This window comes from Petaurus breviceps, unplaced genomic scaffold (assembly GCF_028583685.1).
Source record: "Petaurus breviceps papuanus isolate PSGF00001 unplaced genomic scaffold, PetGlider_PUasm1.0 172, whole genome shotgun sequence".
Classification (NCBI taxonomy): domain Eukaryota; kingdom Metazoa; phylum Chordata; class Mammalia; order Diprotodontia; family Petauridae; genus Petaurus; species Petaurus breviceps.
This window is the reverse complement of record NW_027185755.1, coordinates 3,485,895-3,507,047: the sequence shown is the minus strand read 5'-3', so window position 1 is coordinate 3,507,047 and position 21,153 is coordinate 3,485,895. Positions and strand designations below refer to the sequence as shown.

General features: G+C 48.2%; 2 protein-coding genes across 2 annotated transcripts in view; both read left to right on the top strand.

Annotated features, from left to right (window-relative positions):
* The window catches only part of RAD23A (RAD23 homolog A, nucleotide excision repair protein), a 181,075-nt gene that overhangs the window by 110,198 nt on the left and 49,724 nt on the right, over positions 1 to 21,153 (top strand). The gene's annotated exons all lie outside the window — the stretch shown is intronic.
* Positions 1 to 21,153, top strand: part of NFIX (nuclear factor I X) — a 112,637-nt gene that overhangs the window by 76,144 nt on the left and 15,340 nt on the right. Inside the window, exons 3-7 of the mRNA XM_069082952.1 lie at positions 16,038 to 16,100; positions 16,390 to 16,464; positions 17,118 to 17,238; positions 17,668 to 17,804; positions 21,087 to 21,153. The exon at positions 21,087 to 21,153 is cut by the window's right edge and continues 103 nt beyond it. Coding sequence (XP_068939053.1) covers positions 16,038 to 16,100; positions 16,390 to 16,464; positions 17,118 to 17,238; positions 17,668 to 17,804; positions 21,087 to 21,153 — 463 coding nt within the window. The remainder of the gene's footprint in view (positions 1 to 16,037; positions 16,101 to 16,389; positions 16,465 to 17,117; positions 17,239 to 17,667; positions 17,805 to 21,086) is intronic.

Genomic DNA, 21,153 nt, shown 5'->3' with positions numbered 1-21,153 from the left:
AGGCAAGGGCAAAGAAAAATGTACCTCTGACCCCACCTTCACCACCCCAAGATCCACACTGAGCTATCAGCTTTCTCACTACCACAGAGACACATGAACTGGAGTCATAGATTTTTGTATATGAAGATAGGTGGTGGGTGGTGGAGTGGGCAAGTCGTTCACAGCTGGAGGCTTAGGCAGACATTGAGAGACAGAACAAGGGTGGGGCTTCGGTGACCAGAAAAATGGACCTCTAGGGCTCTCTGAATTATACTCTTTCTCTAGTACACAGTCTCCTCTAGGCTGTGCAGGGCCAGACCAGGGCAACATGGGTGGGAAGTCTGGCTGGCAGGCCACAGACTGGCCCCCAACCCACCTCTACTCTTCTCCACCAGATCAGTCCACGCACCTGGCAAGCCCAGCCCTCCCACCTCTCCTTGGCACAGCCCCCCCACCCAGCTCCCCTTCCTCCAGCCCCCGCACTGCAAGCTGTTCCTAATCAGTGAGTAGGGGAAGCTCAGCCCCTCACATCACATCATGGGATTTGGCAGAGGAGGCTGCAGCGGCTGTCTTGCCCTGCCTCGGCCTCAGCCTCAGCTGCCTTCTTCAGGGCCCAGTCTTGTGCCTGAACCACCCCCAGCCCTGCCCTGCCCTTAACAGGCCCTGATGCCCTGAAGCAGTGCTGCTGCCACAACCTGGATACCTGCCTTCAGCCAGGAATATTCCTGCTCTCCCATTGGCCCTTGTGGCTTTGAGGAATGAGGGAGGATCCATGGCTTGGAGCCTTTGCCAGGGTCTCCAGCCTGCCCCTAGCTTTGCCCCTTGGCTCTCCATGGACAGTGGAGGGCATATATTGTATTAACTCACTGCGCCACCTAGCAATGGCATATTGGAAGTACATCTCTGGTGCCTCTTCCCTGGAATGGAGGTGGGTGAGGCACCTTGCCTCTGGCAGCCCAGGCCAGTGGTAGTTTCCTTCCAACACGAACTTGTGTTCCCTAGATTGGGAAATTGAAAGCAGTAATTGGTCATACGGCCACCTTAAGCACAAAATCCCAAGTTATGGCACCCCCACCTCGGGCCTAGACCAGTTCTGTCCTTTCCTGGCTGACCATCTCTACTCTGCAGCACCAACAATGGGCATAGCTATTGCCTTGCCAGATGCCCAGCTGTGCCCAATGTCACTCGGCCTGCCTTGCCAACCTGATGCTACCCATCTGGGCTCCTGGTGGGCCATTACTATTTCTTTGAGTTGGAAAGCAATAACCAGACTCAGAGTCCTCTTCCCATAGCTTTCACATCCGTTCTGAGAAATATCTTACTCCTGACTGGTCCAGTATCTGAGCTGGGCCTCTGAAGTCAAGGAGCAGAATTCCCTGATGCTCTGTCTCTTAGTACTAGAAGGGGAAAGAGCTTAGTTCTGTCTTGCCTCCACCCCAGAGAGAAAGAGAGAACACTGCCATTAAGATTCTATGATCCTTCAGTCCCTTCCCTGTCCTGTCCACTACTTCTTGACCAGTAGTGAATCCAGAGCAAGGGATTTTTCTTTTTTTTTAAGGAAAGTTTCTCTTTCCTTACTTTAAGCCTTACACCCTTCTTTATCTGCTTTTGGAGAGCAAAGTGGTACTCTGTGCCTCCCTCTTCTTCTGCTGCTGGTCTGTCCCACATCCAGCCTTTGTGAGAGGATTAGGCTGAGCTATTGTTTTAATGCAGATTCTTTGATTGGTACTGAGCCCACGTCTGTGTGTATCTGTGTCTGTCTGAGGAAAGGAGTTGCAGAAACGGTCAGTTTAGCCGTAGCTGGGGAGAGGTTGTCAGCCAGTCTCCCCTTCTAACCCTTTGGGCGAATTTTCTTCTACTCGTGGCCTGGGTTTTTGAAAGTTCATTCACTGGCTCCCATATCCTGCTTAACTGTTAGGCTTCTGATTGCCTGCCCCATCCTATTCTGCATCTACTCTGGGTCCTCAAGCAGCCCCTGACCAGGCAAGGGGTTCCCTTCCTGAATGGGTTGCACTGATTCCAGTCACAAGGCAAGAGAGGGGAACCACACTTGGATTGTGATTTGGCTTTTATTATCTAGTTGTTATGTGGGTCTTGTTTCTGTATGTAGAGTTCTAAACTTCTTGAGGGCCAGATATTTCTTCTGGGTCCCTCATAGTACCTTGCCTAGAGCCAAGCATATAGTATGTACTCTGTGTGGACTGGGTAGTATAGGTAGTTAAGCAGAAAAAGCATTGGAATGTCTATGCCAATTATTACCTTTGTGACTTTGTCCCTTTCCTTCTCTGGGTCTCAGTTTTCCTATATCTACAATGAAGGAATTAGACTAGGTGAGCTTTAAGAGCCCTTCTAGCTCTAAATTCTGTGATAACCAGGGGGCCAGGGAGTTTTAAGGCCCTGCTCACTGGCCATTTGTCATAACTGGGGTTGGTCCACAGACTGACAGAGGGCATGATGGCCTCAGTGTCCATATGTTCAGGCAGCCCAGGAGGTAGAAGCTGGGGCTGAGGGGCATCAGGTCATGGGGCAGGCATGGGCCAGCTGTCTTGCCAGCTGCACTGGGCTCCTTTTCCCATAGCTCTCCTAGTTTTCCTGACACCCTTCCCAGGGAATTGGAAAGAGAGTGAGAGGCATCAGGGGAGAAGACTATGTAGCAGGATTAGTGGTGGTGGGAAAGCAGGCTAAGGAGTTGTCTGTTGCCTTTCCCCTCCCTCCTCTACATCCCAAGGCTCTGGAAAGGCTGGTTCTCTTCTCTCTGTTTAGGTATGGGAGGGCCTGATGAGTTGACTTGATTTTCCCCACACCTCTTACAGACAACCACCCAGGGTGCTTTCCTTCCTCACTGGAGACTCCCTCCTCCTGGGCTATGCTCCTTTGTCTGTTCCTGTTCACTCTTTGAGTCTATGTCCCCCTCTTATTCCCCCTGAATCCCAAGTAGTAAGAGCTGAGTCCTCTCTCTCTCCCTTCTCCTGAACACCCCCCCCATCCCACCCTACCTCCCCCTCTACTCACAGGGTAACCTGCCCTGCTGCTGCTGCTGAGTGCCTGCCAAACAGATGCAGGCAGCTGGATGGGGCCCAACCGGCTCAGCACAACTCAGCCGCTGCCACCAAGTATTTTTAGGAAAGTTTTTTTCCTTCTGTTTTTTTAAAGGAGTAATTTCCTCCTTTTATTTCTCTTGTGTTTTCCTCCCTTCCCCCTCAACTTTCTGCCTCTCACTTTCAGTCTTTCATTTTAATGTTCAGTAGATTTAATTGTATTCTCATCCTTTCTTCCTCATTCATCCTTTCTTTTTCATTCTTCCTTTCAGCAGCTTTTTAATTTCTTTTCATTGTCTATCTTGCTCTCTCTTACTCTGTATATGCCTCTTGCTTTTTAGGTCACTGAAGCTCTCTCTCTCTCAAGTTCCTGTCTCTTCCCAGGTGCATTTATTCCCAGTCTCCTCTAGAGACTCCTGCTTCCTCCCTACTTCTGTACTAGGGGTCTGAGTCTGGGTCTGGCTGGCTCAGCAAGGCCCATTTCCGGTGCTAGATGAAGTGTTCTGCCCCTTTAAAAATAACTAGACAAAGGGTAAATGTGGGACAGGATTGCTCAGCCCTGGGAGGTGGGGGCCACTATTAATAGCCCTAAGAACAGCTGGCAAGAGGGGTCAAGCCTGGTCTGGCCTGGGCTGGGCAGGCTCATGGGGGAGCTGGGACTCAACAAAGGTCAGTGCTGGAAATAGAGGTGGGAGGGGGAGAGACAAGCCTGCCTAGGACTGTACTATACGGGGGCTCCTTTGAGACCCAGCCCTGAGCTTGTGACTGGCCCAGAGTCAAGAGAGCATAAGCATATCGGTATGGGGAACTAGGCTTTCAGCTGTCCCTTACTCCCACATTCACCCATCCGTAGATGCAGCAAAGCGCAGGGTGGGGGGGATGGGGAAGGGAATTGACCTTGAATCCCTTTCCCTTTACTGCTTGTTGGCACTCAGCCAGAGAGCTGGAGTGGGCCTAGCCTAGGGGCAACATCAGCGCTCCTCTAATTCTGCTATCTCAATAGCCTTTAGACTAGTCTCTCTGCTTCCAGTGTCTCTTCCTTCTCCAATCCATCTTTCACCCAGCTGTCAAACTAATGGTCCTAAGCACAGGTCTTACTGTCACTTTCTTGCCCAAGAAACCTCATTGGCTCCCTACTGCCTCTAGGATAAAATACAGCTTAGTTAGCATTTAAACCACTGCACCATATGGTTACAACCTACCTCTAGCCTTAAAGCATACAACTGTTCTTCAAATACTCTGTTTCAGCCAAACTAGCCAACTTGCTGTTCCCTACACTTGTCATCTCATCCCCACCTCCATGCCTTTCCATAGACTGATCCTCAAACCTGCAATGTACTTCCTCTCCTCCACCCCCCACTTAGACTTCTGAGACTCCTTCAAGGCTCAGCTCAGGGGCAACCTCCTGGTAGAAGCTTTTTTTTTTCTTTTTAAAATTCCCCCTGGTTGTTAAGCGCTTTCTCCCTCAACTTCTCTTATATCTTCTTAACAACTTATGTCTCCTAAGTCCCAGTGAAATATGAGCTTCTTGAAAGCAGGGACTGGTTTTGATTTTTGTCTTTGTTTTTCCAACGAGAATTGAATTGAATTGAAAATTGAATTTGGATGAGGAGAACTGGACCCACCCACCCTACCTCCTCCAGGCCCATTTGAGGTCATGGATGGAACCCATTCTTCTCTTCTTGTCCACTGGTTTGGTTCACATGGGCCTTATGCCTCTTTCTACCTTGCCCTGTATATATTTGGTTTATCTATTAGTATATATAATATATAATAGTATATATATAATATATAGTATATACTACAATATAAATAATAAATATAAAAATATAATATTTAATAATATAATATGTATTAGCACACAGTTACTGTAACACACTTTGTGTAAAAACCTCCTGGGTCAAGTACAGTGAGGGATGTAGAGGTGTGGGTCCTGTCTTCATATTGCTTGACTTGGCTATAGGGTTCTTCCCTTCTCTTTCTTCTTTGTATGGGTGATAGTGACCAACTCTTTCAGTCTGGGCCTGGCCTCGACCCCACCCTGCTACAAAGACATAGTCTTAGGATGCAGTGCTCAGGCCCAAATGGTGACTGCCTCCAAGAGAAATAAAACCATCGCCTTCCCATGGAGGACTACTTCTCAGACGGCTATCATCTTCAGATCAGAAGTTAGGCCAAGTCAAACCAAACTAGGCCACCCTGGGGCAGGGAGATGACCCCAGATGGGCCAAGAGCTATTTCTCTGTTCTCCCCTCTCTGCCTTATCTTGTCTTTATCCTAGCCTGGTTCATTCTTTTGTTGCCATTTCTCCCTGTTTAAACTCAGTGGAGGAGCAACTTTGATGGAGCTTTCCCCTTCAGATAAAGACCACAGCATCTGTACACATCTGAAGGGACAGTGGTTTCATGCCTTGTGTCATTCAGAGGTTCATTCATGTGACCTGGAGCAAATTACTGAATCCTCTGGGCTTCTGTTTTCTTGCCTGTACATTGAAGGATTTGGAGTAGATGATCTTTAAAATCCATTTCAGCTCAAACAGTAGATGATTGTCCTTTAGTCTGTTACTATGTTACCTCATTCATTCATTCAGCAGTGTGGAGTGGTGGAGAAGAGTGGGCCTCAAGACCAGATCTGAACCACAACGCCAACATTTTTTAGCTGTGTAATTACACACAAAATCATTTTTCCTCTCTCAGCCTTAGTTTCCTCATCTGTAAAATGGGAAACTACTCCTTGTTCTACCTACGTCCCAAGAGTAGTTGTGAGTAAAGTGCTCTGTAGCCTTAAAGGGCTATAAAAATGGGAGTTGTTATTTATTGACTGATTACTACCTGCTACATTCTGTATCACTCAGAATAATCCCTTATAGGATCTTAGTCTTGAGTAGGGGCAGCCTTAGCTTGTCATCTCCATGTCCATCCATCTCCGTGCCCTTCCCCCTATCCCAACCCCCATTGGTAGGGATCTTGTTTATTGACTTAAGACTAGCGATTGGGTGTGTTCTGGCTGGAGCTGTGGTTGAGCCGGCTGGAAAAATCATGCTCAGCTCACCTCCTAGATTCTGTGTTTCTCGTGCTTTTGTTTTCTAGCTCCATATTTTCTTTGTGTCCCCTTTTTATGACATTTCCCCACTCCCTTTATTTTCCTGTGGCCCTTTAGAGTGAAGTAAGATGGTGCTTTTGCAAATAGAAGTCAGTTTGCCTCCCTTGGCACAAGATGCCTACCCAGTGCCCCAGCACCATCTTAAGGGGTTTTCCCTGGGCTGGCTCAGCATGGTGCATATGATGGCTGCAGAGGAAGCCTTCTCCAGCAGGGGCTAGACAGTGCAGTGCCAGCTCTCTATTAAGGTGGCACCATAGGCAGGTTGGGTTGCTTGGGAGGCAAGGGACTGGGCAGGGAACTCTTATTTGCTGGGGATGGAATTGAGTGTTCCTGGATCATTTATTTTCAATGGGGGAAAATAAATTTAGCAGCAATTTCTTTGGATTTGCATGGGGATAGATGAGGCTGGTGTAAGTAGCGGCAGGATGGGGTGTTCCTGATGCCTAACATGGGCTTAGGAAGGATGGGATGTCAGAAGTGTGGAGACCATTGCTGTGGAGCAAAGTTCTCTAGCCTTTGGGGCAAACCGGGGAGGCAGGTGTCCTAAGCCCTAAGGGACAGCTTTCTCAGGCTTCTGCTTGGTCCTTTGGCACCCTGGGCATTGAGCATGCCATTCTAACTCCAGGCTAAAGTGAAGCTGTTCAACAGGCCAGGCGTGCAGTGTCTATAGCATAAAATAAGTCAACTAGGCTATCACCCACCATCTGTTCCCTGGGAAATCAAGTGCCTCAGACAGACTAAGTTGGGCTATGGAGAATAATTAGGGGACTTATTGGGTGAGAAGGGAATAGGTAACCCACTGACTAGGACCTTAGGCAACCAATTCCCTTTTGGTCTGGTCTCTGAACTCTAACCAGCCAGCCAAGCCTTTACCACATAGCTGAACCCCATTTCCAGGGAAGGGCCCCACTGCCAGCCAGTGGAGGTGTCTCTGATGCCCTCCTCAATCATTAGCCTTCTTCATTCTGTTTTCCTTACTCCCTAATTCCCCTTTTATTCACTCACTCTTACCCATTGGCTATACAGGCATCTTTTGGGTCTGTGAGTGTTGGGGGAAAGGGGAGGCAAAGTATGGAAGGAGAAAGAAAGGAAGAGGGTTCCTGAAAGCATGCAAGCATGCTAGCTTAGCACAGTACCTGGCACTCAATAGGTGCTTAATAAATGTTTAGTGACTGAGTGATTATTATAGGCTTGCATGCAGAATGTAGAAGAGCTAGAAAGCCACCTGAAGATCCCATAGCCCAAATCTTTACAAAGGTGGAAACTTGAGTCCAGAGAAGTTAAATGTCTACCCAGGGTTACATGGGTGGTAGATAGCAAAGCCCAGATTGGAACCCTTTGACTCTAAGATTTTGCCTCTGTATGCCCATTTGACCTCCATCCCAGTGCCTGGCATCAATATTCTCTTTACCTTTTTCACAGTAATGGCTTAAACTCCTCTAAACATTAGGGTGGTAGCCCCTCCTCTTATGGGAGGGTCTGCAAGTTGTTCAGAAAGTGTTATGTTGTGGTGAAAAGAACATGGGTTGTACAATCTTGAGACCTGTGTTCAAACTCTAACCCTGTTAGCTACTAATTTATTCTCTATAGGATCATGAATGAAGCATTTGATCATTTGTTTTGAACTTTTTCTTCTCTAAATCGTATTTAACCTGTGAAAGAGTTCCTGGGCCCCAGCCTCCAGGTTTTGAGGGGCTAGATTGAGGGAAATATGAAAGAGAGGAAGAGGCCTGGCACCCAGGATGACAGTTTCTTCAGGCCAACCCTTGGGGTCTCATGGGCCTTCCTGTCTCATTGTGTTCTCAAGGACTACTTTGGTCTACTGCCTGCTTGTACCAGGAAGGGGGAGAGGCCTCTGTGCCCCACTCCCACCCTTCAAGACCATGTCCATCTACCTGTCCACTTCTGTGGGACAGCTCAGGTTCCTAGACTTGAGTTTCAGGACACACAATAGTCACATTCTTCAATTCTGCCTACCATAGGGCAGGCTCTTGATCTCCCCCCCTTCCCCACCCCAACCCAAGATTGGGTTTCCTGTGCCTTGGTTCTGCAGAAGAGAAGTTGGGAGGGCAGGGGCTCCAGGATAACTTGGCTCCTTGACTATTTCCAGGGAGCTGGGTACTGTCATGTTGTCTAGAGTATAGACACCCCTTTGGGCACTCTAAATCCTAGGCCTGTCCCATATCTGGGGCACACCCCCTGGGATTCTGCCCACATTCCAGAGCACACACCCCACTTGTTTATAAGAAGAAACTTAGTTATAAGGAGAAACTAAGGAGAGATGGGCTGGGGCAGGCACAAGAATCATGCATACCACTTCCCAAGGGACAATTGGTCTTCCAGGGAATAACAGCTAACATGTCTGGAGTACTTTAAAGTCTACAAATAATTTTTCTTACAATGGCACTGTGAGACAGGTAGTATAAAGATTATTAGTTCCATTTTATGAATGGGAAAACTGAGGCTCAGTCCAGTAAAATGACATACCGTGTTTCCCCGATAATAAGACCTATCCCGAAAATAAGCCCTCCCCTTACTGTGTAAGATTCCTCTAAAATAAGCCCTCCCCTGAAAATAAGCCCTATTGAGATTGCTACTGTAGTGAAGGTGATCCCCTGCGCTACACGCTACATTATGGTACCCTCTGTATGCCCCGGCCCCCCCCCCCCGTGAAGCGCACGCCACGCTCCGAGCTGCATCCAATCAGAGCTGCAGCAGTGAGTGCGTCATCCTGTTCTTCCCCAGTGATTTGCTTATTGAATAAAGGTACATTTTTTTGTTCACATTTACCTGTTTATTAAAATTGCTGTCAATGTTCATTAAAATAAGCCCTCCCCTGAAAATAAGCCCTCGGGTGTTTTTCTGTCCCCAAAAAATAATAAGACAGTGTCTTATTATCGGGGAAACAAGGTAGCTACCAAGTCAGAATTTGAACCCAGGTCTTTCAACTCTAAATCAAGAAAGGTAGGGTGTGTGTGTGTGTGTGTGTGTGTGTGTGTGTGTGTGTGTGTATAGGGTAGTACAATCCTCTCCTACAGAGCTGATATTTGTTTTTGAGCTGTTAGTGGGGGTAACTAAAGTTCTGTCAGTGTCACTGTGTCCCTAGGTGTGGCCCAGATTTTATATGCATGCATGTCATTGTGTTTGAAAGTTTATGTGCAAGTGTATCCTGTGAGTGTATCCACTGGTGCACTTACCAGTGTGTAAGTGCATTTGTATAAGTCTGTGTCTTTGTCTGAGGGTGTATTTGTCTGCCTGAGACAAAACATGTCAAGAGAAGATGTGTTGGTATGTCTTGTATGTGTAAGTATTTGCATCAGTGTATGTCTATATATGTGCACATATAAATATGTATATTATTGGTGTGTGAGTGCATCTGTGCATATGTAAGTATGTATCTGGAAGTAGGGGTCGGAGTGAACACTTACATGTACACATGTATGAGTATCTCCAAGTATGTGTCTGTATGTGTGGGTTTTGAGGGTGTTTGAATGTGCTTATATATGTCTGAGTTCATGTGTATGTCTAAGTACATATGCGTGAGTTCGTTCATGTTTCAGGGATTGAATGTATGAGTGTGAGAGTGTGTGTGTGTGTGCGCGCGCGCGTGCGCTCTCGTGCACATGCTTGAATGTGTTCCTCCTCCTGCTTCCTAAAGAGCTGGTGGAGCCATCGATGTCTTCGGGAAGCAGCTGGGTGGTGATTTACAGACTGTCCCTTTAACAGAACAGAGTTTGTTAGGGGTGGAAGCTGAGGCTGCTCTGAGCAGGACATTCCTTCCTCACCTAGCGGGAGCCATAAATATCTCCCTGTCTGTAACCAAAAAATATATATATTAAAAACACGCCATCAATCTGGGGTTTATGTGTAGTGCTGGCCTCCTCCTGGCAATTGTAGACTTCCATCAGAGATGGAAACCCCAATAAAAGGCAGAGAAAGTTCTTTTGGACAGTCAAACACACAGACACACTCATACAGCCTCTGAGAAGAGACCAGAGAGGTGAAAGAGACTAGAGAGGGTAATGGTGAGAAGAAAGACAAGGCCGGAAGCTGTGGAGGAAGAGAGATCTGGATGGGAGAGAGGGGTGGAGGTGGGGCCCACTTCTTAATGGGGGTGAACCCAAGTTGGAGGAAGGGTTGGATGCTAGTGGCTTCTTGCCAAACCTGGCTCTGGGCTGAGAGGCCTCTCCTACAGTCCCCACACTCAGAAAGTGGGGAGTAACAGATCACATGTGTGTAAGTGATTAAAGGAGGCCCCTTACAGCCCTCTGCCAAATTCTGTTTTGGAACTCCCTCCCTAGTAGGCTGCTCAGGATTCATCAGCTCCCAGATGCCTTCTCTTTCCCAGTGTTTCTGAATTGTACCTGAAAGACAGAACCCTTGGGAAAAATCTCTCTGTCAATCCAGGCTTCTGACTTTGTGCCGGTGACCTTTAGGCTGGAGAGCCCTGGCTATAGAAGTGTAAGATGTAGAGCTGGGATGTTTTGGAGCTGAATTTTGAATCGTCTCTTCCCTACTTCCTTCAAAGGACCCTGTAAGCCATTCTTGCCCTGTCACCAATGAGAGACTGAGGCCTCTTGTTCTTGGGCAGGTTGATGCTAAGCCAGATACAGAAACACTATTCTTAAACTCTAACAAAGCCTGTAAAAACATTATGGTATGGTTCTTGAGTTGTAGGACCCTGGTTCCAATCTTTCTTTTGATATTCAACCATCCTTAGTCAAATAATTTAATTTTTCTGGGCCTGAGTTTCCTCATCTATAAAATGTGGGTATTAGATAGACATAGGTACTCTGATGTTCTTTTGAGCCCTAATCCTGTGATCATATGATGCAATTAAAGGATCCTCATACCTAGGCCATGAGGAGAGATAACTTTATGACTAGAATCCAGGTAGCTCACTTTCCCACTCCCCTCCTTTGCCATCTCCTTCTCAAACAATTACGAGTATTTTTATGTGATGAGTCAAATGACCAGAAATATTTTATGTGATAAATGATAGGGAGTATTTTTATGTGATAAGATAGTCCAAGAGCTCATGGGTAGAGAAGGGAGCTTTCTTCCCTGTCCAGGTGACCAGCTGGGTGAAGATACTGAGCTGGGTCTATATAGGCTAGGCCCCAGAGCAATGGGATAGGTGCCTGTTACTATGGTAAAGGCTGTAGGGGAGACCTCTGGCTGAGAACACATCCTCTGGGAGCATGTGGACTGTGCCAGGGTGGGGAATTAAGTGGGAGAGGCTTTGGTGGGGGATGGTTGGGGGGTGCTGAGGGCCTAGGCTGTGGAGGATAAAGAAGGAAACTGGGCACCTGCCCTCATCATGCCAGCCAACCTCCTCCCTGCCCCCTTCCCTTACCCACAGGCCACCAGCTGGCCTATTGTCTCTCAATGAGAAAGCAGCTTCTAAAGTGAAGGAACGGAGATCAGTGTGTGCCTAGCCATACACACCAGTAGGGAATTGGGAGGTGAGGAGTGTTTAGGGCTTAGGGGGAGAGAAAAAAAGGAAGGGAACAACCGAGAGAGATGGGGCAATGGAGACTGAGGAAGGGACACAGTCAGAGACAGAGTGAAAACCCTCCACCTTTAGAAGCAGAGAATAAAGGCAGAAACAGCTGTTCAGCAGCAAAGTTCCCCTCCTGAGCCATTGGCAGTGGGGAGCAAGCAGGGCCTGTGAACAGGAGATAAAGAGTTCAGGAAAAGTGTTTTCTCTCACTAACCGTGGATTTGAGTGTTTGTTCAGCTGGTGGCTCCGATAAGCCATATTCTGCCAGATAAAAGCCAGAGCTCTGAGATCAGGGCTGGGGAGGGGGCGTAATGGAGGAGCTGTTCCTTCCCTCCCTCTTCTTCCCTTGGCTGCCTTGCCCTTGGCCTGAAAGGTCCTCTATGAGCTGAGACAGAGAATGGGATGACACAGGTGAACTGGGAACCCCTTCCTGAAGACAGACCACTGTCCTCAAGCAGTGCTAGCCAGGGTTCCAGTCCCTCGGGAGGAGAGAACAGGGACATTGCTTCTGAAAAGTAGGGAAATAGCTAGAGAATGTCACCCCAGGCCCCCCTGGACCTACTCAGCAATGTGAAAGCATGTGTAGGAAGCTTGCCCGTGGTGTCCACATGTTACAGCTAAGTCTGATCCACAAATTGAGGGTGGGGGGAGTAGGAGGGGAGGAGAAGGGGTATCATTACTCAGGGGACCTAGCACCTTAAGCAGCACTAAACAGCATTGCTGGGGATCTTGGCATTGCTTCTAGGACTACTCTGTCCTAACCTTTCAGCCATCCCTAAAGGTACGGAGAAGATTCTCCCACCTGTCACCTCCCATCTAACCCTGGAAGCTCAATTTCCCTCTCCTGGTAATGGGTCTCATATATTTAGCTAATTTGGGTCACTAGTCCTGGAGAATATTGGGAGCAACTAGGTGGTGATGTAGATAGAGTGCTAGGCCTGGAATCAGTAAGACCTGAGTTCAAATTTGATCTCAGGCACTTACTAGCTGTGTGACCCTGGCCAAGTCACTTAATCTCTGTCTGCCTCAGTTTCTTCAACTGTAGAAGAGACAATAATAGCACTTATCTCCTGAGGTTGTTGTAAAGACAAAATAATATTTGTAAAGTGCTTTGTAAATATTAAAATGCCATATAAATGCTAACTTATTAGTGTGCTAGCTATATTAAAAGGGCCTTCCTAAGAGGAACAGTCACATCCTCAGCCCTAACTGACCAAAAGGGTACAAATGGTGTATTTGGTTACCTCTAAAACAGAGGGATACAAACCCAGCTGCCCCTAGGTTGGCTCTTCAGCCTCTCCCCAGACCCATACCCTGTCCAGATTTTCAGTCTTTTGTCCTGGGGCTAAGCTCAGCATCTCGGGGGCTGGCGGCTGTCAGCATTGTGGGGACTCCGGCCCGAGCCGCCAGCAGTAAGATGGCTGCCAAGGTTTAAAATGGCTGCCAGAAGCGAACGGGAAGAGAAGCAAAGGGGTTCAGACTAGTCGGATCTGCTTTTAGTCTGGGGGAAGGAAATCTCCCTCGGACAAACCTTGACTCTGCCTGTAAACTAAAGTCACAACAATAACAACAACAATGACGATAGGGATACTAATCATATTTATGGGTGATTTCCTATTGGAGAAATGATTTCTCCCCCACTCTCTTTCCCAAATCCCCTAGCTTAGAGGCCCTGCTTACTTCCCTGATCCTCTCCCTGACTCTGTCTCTTTCCGTGTGTGTATATGTGTGTGTCTTCTTGGTTTCACCTGAGGATTTTGGAATTGAATGGGACAACTCCAGGAGTATGTGCCTTCCAAGGGGAATTTCAAAGCCAGTCCTGGGAGGTTGGAGTAGGACCTTTGTGGTCTCCAGCTTCATGGACTTTTCCAAGTTAAGTCAGGAGCTGCACCTTTCTTTGAATGGAACATGGACCATGCCTGCTTCTTTTCCCCACAAAGCAGATACAACTATATCAACTTCTCCAACTTGGTGGGTGAAGGCTCCGTGTCCTCTACCATAGTTGATTTGGAGGCATAAAATCATCCTTGGCAGCTTCATATCTTTGTATGTAACTTACTCATCTTTCCTTGGAGGTTGGTTTGACTTAGGCCTTTAGATTGCCACTGGGGCAATCTTTGTCCAAGCCTATGGGACCATGACTACAAGGCTTATGGGAAGGTGGGGATGAGTAACATAACCTATGGTCAGGGAACCCATCTTTTTTTTTTTTAGGCAATGAGGGTTAAATGACTTGCCTACAGTCTCACAGCTAGTATGTGTCAAGTATCTGAGGCTCAGGTCCTCCCAACTCCAGGGCCTGTACTCTGTCTACTGTGTAAGGGAACCAATCTTGAGGATCCTGTTGGGAAGGTGGTGGTGGTGGTTGTGATAGTGAGGAAACTGCCCCTTAAGATCCCACAACTACTTAGCAATAGCAATAATCCTTTAGCCAAGCTGACTGGATCCTAAGCTCAGATCTAGGATGAATCTTAGCAGAATTGAAAGGGACTTTGCAGGTCATCTACACCTCTCTAAGCTGAGCAGAAATTCCCTTCACAAAATCCCCAACAAATAGTCATCCAGTCTGTACTGGCAAATCTTACCAATAGGAAATTCACTACCCATTGAGGCAGCCCATTTCACTTTTGTAGGCTTTCTAATTCTAATTTCACTTTCTAATTATTAGGAAGCTTAAGAGGTTGAAGATTTTAAGTGACTAAAAATCTATTTATTCCTTTCTCTTAGCATTGCACTTCCTAGATGAGAAGCTACCCCATCTAGGCAGCTTCTTTAGTCAGATTCCTCATTAAGTAGGACTTTTCCCGTAGGCTCCCTCCAAAACTTAGGAAAGCATATAAATAAGTGGCCTTGTAGGCAGCTGTGTCTCCCTACCCAGTAAAAGCTATGTGGGAGGTAGGGACCCAGGGCTGGCACAGTAAAGGCTGGTAGGATTGGGGCATAGTCTTTGCCCTTCACTGTGAGTTGAACCAGGTCAGGGAAGGACCTAGAATCTGTAGTGATGTCCAGGTCCAAGATGTAGAATGGTTTTTCCTTCAAGAATACTGGTGCAGACTTCCCTTAACCTGGAGTATTTTTGGTTTGTTTCATAGTTTCCCTCTTCTGTAGTTGAAGTAGGAACTGGCCCCCTTCACCTCTTCCCACTGTTCTCTCTACCCCAATACTTGGACCCTGAAGGGTTATGGTGGGGCTAAGGCCTGCAGACAAACTCCCCCAGAAGGAATGTAATGGAATGTAGTAGAAACATTGAATTTGGAGTCAAAAGTCCTTCCACTTATTGCCTATATTATATTGCCATTAAACCTCTTGATGCTTCAATTTTCCTCATCTGTAAACTGAGATTGGATTGGATGATCCCTAAGGTGTCTTTTAGCTCTAAATCTGATGAGAATTCCAGGATTCCCTACCTTCCAGGATCAGGAAGTCACTAAAGTGAAATTCCCAGACATCAGACCAGAAAGGGCTCTGTGGTTCTCTCCATCCGGGTGAAATTCCACCCCCATACACCTGCTGACAACCCAGTACCAATCTAGCTTTGTACTTGCCTTAACCTGGCTACTGTACTGGCCTGCCTGCCCTTAGTGATCCTCATCCTTTCTCAGAGGTGTCCATGTTGCTTCTCTCTATATCCCCACCCCTAACTGGCCTCTGGCCCCCCTGCTTCTTTAGCCTCCTGCCAACTGCCATGCCCAGGCGGGCATTCTGGAGGTCCCTGTAGTGCCCCTGGCACACAAAGCATTGGGGGGTAGTGGGATGGGGAAGGAAGGGGGCTTTCCCAAGCTCAGCAAAATACTCACACACACACACACACACACACACACACACACACACACTATCCCTGCCTCGCTGTACAATAGGACCCTTGTGTCTGAGCTCTGAGCAGCTGTGGCACTGGGGCATGAGACAGCCCCAGACTGGCTGGCACAAAACGGGCGACAGCGTTGGGGGCACACCTCCCCCCTCGGGGTTGCCAGGCACTGCCTGCAAGCTTAAAGGTGAAAGGGTAGGGTGGGGTAGGGTGTATATGGGGGGGGGGGGGAAGCAGGCATGAAAGAATGGCTGGGAATGGAGTTAATTAATTAAAGGAGCATCTCATCTGCCAGCCAAAAGGACGTGGGGGATGGGGACTCCAGGCCTCTCTAGCTGTGGGAGGAAACCTGGTCTGGGAGCTGAATTCTTTCCCTAGCTTCTTCAATGTCTTGGTTTGAACCCCCTTTTTTTTCTCCTGACTTCCTTCTTCTGAGATCTCTTGGAGTTTTTCCCTCTGCTGACATCAGGGCCATGGCTCTTAGGTGGGAGTGGAGTGGGAGTGGGGAGGAGGAAGTTAGGGTTAAGTTATTCCAGGGTAGCTTGATGCCCTGCCCTGGGGTAAAACCTGAGCTTAACCCCATCTGCCCTTTTGTATCTCCTGGCAGAATCCGGACAATCAGACAGTTCAAACCAGCAAGGAGATGCGGACATCAAACCACTGCCCAATGGTGAGTCCCTTTCCTCTTGGTCTCTCCCACTCATCCCTGACCTGCCCAAGTCTGCCTTTGTCCTTCCTTCCACTTCCCCTTCTCTCGGGTCTCTGGGTCATTTGGTAGGACCTATGAGTCATTTGGGTCACTCCATTTCCCATGGCCCCAACACTGTCCCCTCCAGGGCAAATGTGGAGGTCAGGGTATAGGTAGAGTCTTGGGACTCCACTGGGTGGGGCAGCAAGAGATGCCAGAGAGTCCCCTTCTCTCTCTACCCTTGCCTCACTGATCTTCTTCTCCCTTGTAGGGCACTTAAGTTTCCAAGACTGCTTTGTGACCTCTGGGGTCTGGAATGTGACTGAACTGGTCAGAGTATCACAGAGTAAGTGAGTCCCCTTCCTCTCAGGCCTGGAACCAGGCTGGTTGAGGGAATTGGGTTGGGAGGGATCCCCTTGTTACTCCTGTGTTGAGTATCTGGCCATTGATGTCTTTGTTCTGCTAGGTTTGGGGAGAGAGCAGATGGAGATCCCTCCAGACAGAGGTTTCTCTCTCTTTGACCCCACACAGTCACTACTCCCACCCCTTGTTATGGCAGAGTTTATTCCTTCAACAGGAGTCGACCCAGGGCAAAACTATATAGACCTTGAAGGGGAAAAAGAAAATGTCCTGGTGTCTTAATCTCCACCACCATGGAGGAGAAAATTTGTACTCTAAAAGAGTACTCTAAATTTGTACTCTAAAGAGCTTGTCGGGAGGGAGACCCTCCTCACCGAAGGACATGGCCCCGCTCCCAGTATTATTCTAGGCCTCCAGCTGCAGAATGAGCCTGATGCTCTTGGTCATTGGTTATTCTTAGAGAGTCTGATCAAAGAGAAGGGTCAGCCTCAAACTGGTAGAGGCCTCCCTGCCCAGTCTTCTCTGACCCAGAAGGAACCCTCCTGCCCTAACCTCTTGAAGACAGGATACAAAAAAAAAGGGGGCGGCTGGTCTCTCTTGTTCTTTCTGACTTTGTGGCTTTCTTTCTTACCCATCTAGCTCCTGTTGCTACGGCGTCAGGGCCTAACTTCTCCCTGGCGGATTTGGAGAGCCCCAGTTACTACAACATAAACCAGGTGACCCTTGGGCGGCGGTCCATCACCTCCCCTCCTTCCACCAGGTAAGTGTGGCCTCCAGCCCTCACTGAACTTTCTGGTCTTCATTGCCCAATCTGTCCCACATTGTCCTAGGCCTTTGGCACACCCCAGGGATAAATAATGTATAAGTGAGAAGGCTATAGACATTGGTACCTGTTAAGAGTTGGGGGTGGTGGGGTCTTTTCAGTTCTATAGGGATGCCAACCCCAGGGCTGCATGTACCAGATAGTGCCAGAAGGCATGGGGATTGCTACCATTCCTCAGTATATGCCAGCTTGCTAGGTAAGAACCCTCTAAATTCTAGGGGTTTATCCCCACTCTAGTCAGCTCTTCTGTTCCCTCTCCTTCCCCCTCCCTCTTGGGAATAGGTGCCTTTCTAGGAAGACTAAGGCTGACTTCCTGGATTCTTTCCTTATTCTGCCCCATTCTGACTCCCTTTCTCTCTTCTTCAGCACCACCAAGCGCCCTAAGTCCATAGATGACAGTGAGATGGAGAGCCCCGTGGATGACGTGTTCTACCCTGGGACAGGACGGTCCCCCGCAGCTGGCAGCAGTCAGTCCAGTGGTTGGCCCAATGATGTGGATGCAGGTACAATTACCTTAGCACTGCCCTACCTAGAGCAGGGAGTCAGGGACTAAGGAGTCTGGGCTAGTCCTAAATTGGGGTGAACTCCCTCTTCCCTTACAGTCCCAATAAGTTCCACTTCAGTAAAAGGCCTAGGGATATAAAGCAAAGATATTCCTCTTCCTTTCTAGCCCTCCTGCATGTTCCCTCTGGCTTTGCCCCAGGGAGCCCCATGTTGCCAAGTTTGGTGTGCTTTCCTGGCCTGGCCTTGAACCAGGCCAGGCAAAAGGTATGAGGAAGAGTTTTGCTACCTCTTTGCCAGGGAGATTGCTCAGTGATCAAGATGGCATGGAGGGCAGAGACATAAGGAGGGCAACCCTCCAGCTTTATTTAAGTGAGAAAGTCTTCATTTCTCTTTCAATCCCTCCCTTAAGCCTCTCTGTTGCTGGCTTTTTTCAACTAAATCACCACCAGTTCTATGGTTCCTTTTTTTTTTTTTTTACTGTGCAAAGTACTCACCTGTAGAGAAAGCAGAGGGGGCCCAAGAGAAAGGGAGAGAGGGTGGAGAGATTCTTAGACCAGAGTGAGGGATTTAGATGTGAAGAACCCATAGAATGAGTTAACACTAAGAAAAAATGAGCCTCTCTTAGGTATTTGCATCTGAGTATTACCAAGGTAGGGAGACCCTATCCCTGAACCACCCCACCCCCCTACCTTTTTCCTCCTGAGATCAGTTGGCACCGTCTAACACTTAGACACAAAGAAGTGTGGGCTTCTGTGTATGCGTAAAGAGAGTGTGCACAATGCCTCTAAAAACCAAGGTTATACCTGTGCACATGTGGGTGGGTATCTGTGAGTATAGACCTGTGTGTTTGTAAGAAGGGCATGTATACAACACCTTGGTGCATGTGAGGGCTGCAAATGTGGGCATGTTTGTCCCACAGGTTGTGAGCTTAGGATTTTGTGAAAACTTGGGCCATATGTAAAGAGTGTGTGTTCAGGCTGCCTCTGTAGGCAAATATGAGCACATGTGTACACATGAGGAAGATGTTGGCTTACTACTTGGTTATGCTGCATTGCCCAGACATGGGTGTATCATGTAAGGAGATTACATGCCTGATGCCTTGATGAACGTGTAGCCTGTGTGCTTGTGAATAGAATGTTACCTTATCTCAATGCTCATGGGCAGGGCAGGTGAGTGACCATGTGTAGATGAAAATAGAATAGTTGCACAATATTTGGATCATGGTTATGGGTACAGGATTGTAGATGTGTGTTCTTGTGTATATGTACAACTCCTGGATGAGTGGGACCATGAATAGGGATATTTGGGTAGGTACATGGCTAAGGGCATGGGAACAGTCAGGCCTCCGAGTGGTGTCTGCTTTTGTATATGGGACGAGTTATAGGGACCCTGCTTACTTGATGGAAAGCCCTGTTGCCTTGGAACATTATTTGCCTTTTATAGAATTTCAGAGCAAGTAATTGGGGCAATATAAGCCCCGTGAAGTAGCCTGAGCTGGGCTAGACTGAGCTAGACTGGGTTTGAGTCTCCTTTCTTTTGAAAAGGACTTGGTGGATGGGGAAAGAAAAGTTAGGGGCTTTTCTGGATGTTTTCTTGCTTTGTCTTTCATTCTTACCTCTTGTCCCCCAAACGTTAGCTTTGTGTCTCAGTTTTATGGTTTTTTTTTTTGCTCCCCAGAATGGGAAGATAAGTGTTTATCTTTGTGTCCACAGAAGGGCTTTGAGATTCTCAGGTTCTTCCCAAAATTTGTCCTGTAGGGGACAGCTGCTGCTCTGGAGTGTTACTGGAGCCTCTTGTGAACTAGGCTAGCCAAAACAGGGGTTCTGGGTTCTTGTCTTGAGAGAGTTGGTGGGAGTGAGAATGAAGGGAGAAATGAGGCTGAAGAAGTGGGAAAGTAATTATAGAGAATGAACTGAGTAGGCTAGAGGATAGGAGAGAAGGCTTCCATGCCCCAATGCCAGTGAATGAATGTATAAATGAATGAATGCATGAAAAAGCATTAAGTGTAGTGGGGCTCAACTAGGCAGCTGCTCTTCTCTGGACTATAGAAATTGTCCCATGGGGAGGGGGAATAGGGTGGTAGTGCCCTAGTGACAGTGCCATGAAGTTGGCATTGGACAGCCAGTCCCATGAGACTATGAAGTAGTGAGGAGTGAGGCCCCCCCTTTGTTGGGCTCATCTCTAACAGATCTATGCTCCTCCCCCCATACCGACATTCTTCTTGGTGTGCAGTGTTTAGGACTGAGGATTCTCTAGCCTTGCCAGTGCCCCCCATCCTCCTGTAGCTCCTGCTTCTGTGGACACCTGCCCTCTAGCCCCCAGCTTCTGAGTCCCTCCTCTTCTTCCCATATTTCCTCCCCCCCTTTTCTCCCTCAACGACTCTATTCATGTTGTTCCCTGTGCTGCCGACAAATCGCCAATTAAGCAGCCCAGCTGCAGGACCAGGAACAGCTGGGGAGGTGCTGTGTGGCAGTGGGGACAGCTGTGCACAGCTGGCGGGAGCTCCCCCACCCCCACTGTCATGCCAGCTATCAGGTGGCACACAGCTGCCGCCAGATAACACTTCTGCTGGTGACTGGGAGCTCTCCTCCTCCCTTTCCCTTCCATTCTCTCCTCTTCCCATCCCCCTACCCTACCTCCTCTTCTTTGCAGTCTGAATGACTCTCACATCCCTTCAGCTTGGCTGTCCCCTGAAGAACTCAGCCCTAGAGCCTTTGGCACCTCTTTTCTCCCATTCCCAACCCTGGCACCTCTAAACTCACCTCCTGCCTCCTATGCCCCTTGTCACCAGCGCAAGAGTCCTTCCTGCCAAGGGGGAAGGCACTACCCCCAAGCCATGCAGAGGAGCACCTGCTCTAACCTGGCGCTCTTTAGACACCACACCAGCTAAACCCAGGGACATCTGTAATTGCCAACCCCAGAGCTTTCAGAATTAGGGACAGACAGGGCTCTCTCTCTCTCTCTCTCTCTCTCTCTCTCTCTCTCTCTCTCTCTCTTTCTCTCTCCTCTCTCTCTCTCCCTCCCCATCCTCATTTTCAGCTGGGTGGCAGCCCCAAAATCTAATGATAGCACCTCAGGAAAATGAATAGTCAGTACCATGTGACCCAGCCATTCATCTCCTTCTTCCAAATGCGTCCCATTCCTGAGGGAAGTAGTTCTGACAAGCTTTGCCCCAGTCTTATCTGTTCATCTGGGAGAGTGTGTGACAAAGTGCTTTAAATGTTAGCTGTTCTTGTCCTTGATGGTGGTGGGTTTTTTTTTTTTGCTGTTGTCATTTGAAGCCTTGCCCAGGGTTCCCTCTAACCCCAAATCCTACCCTTCCTTGAGAAACCATGGCCTCAAGGTCAC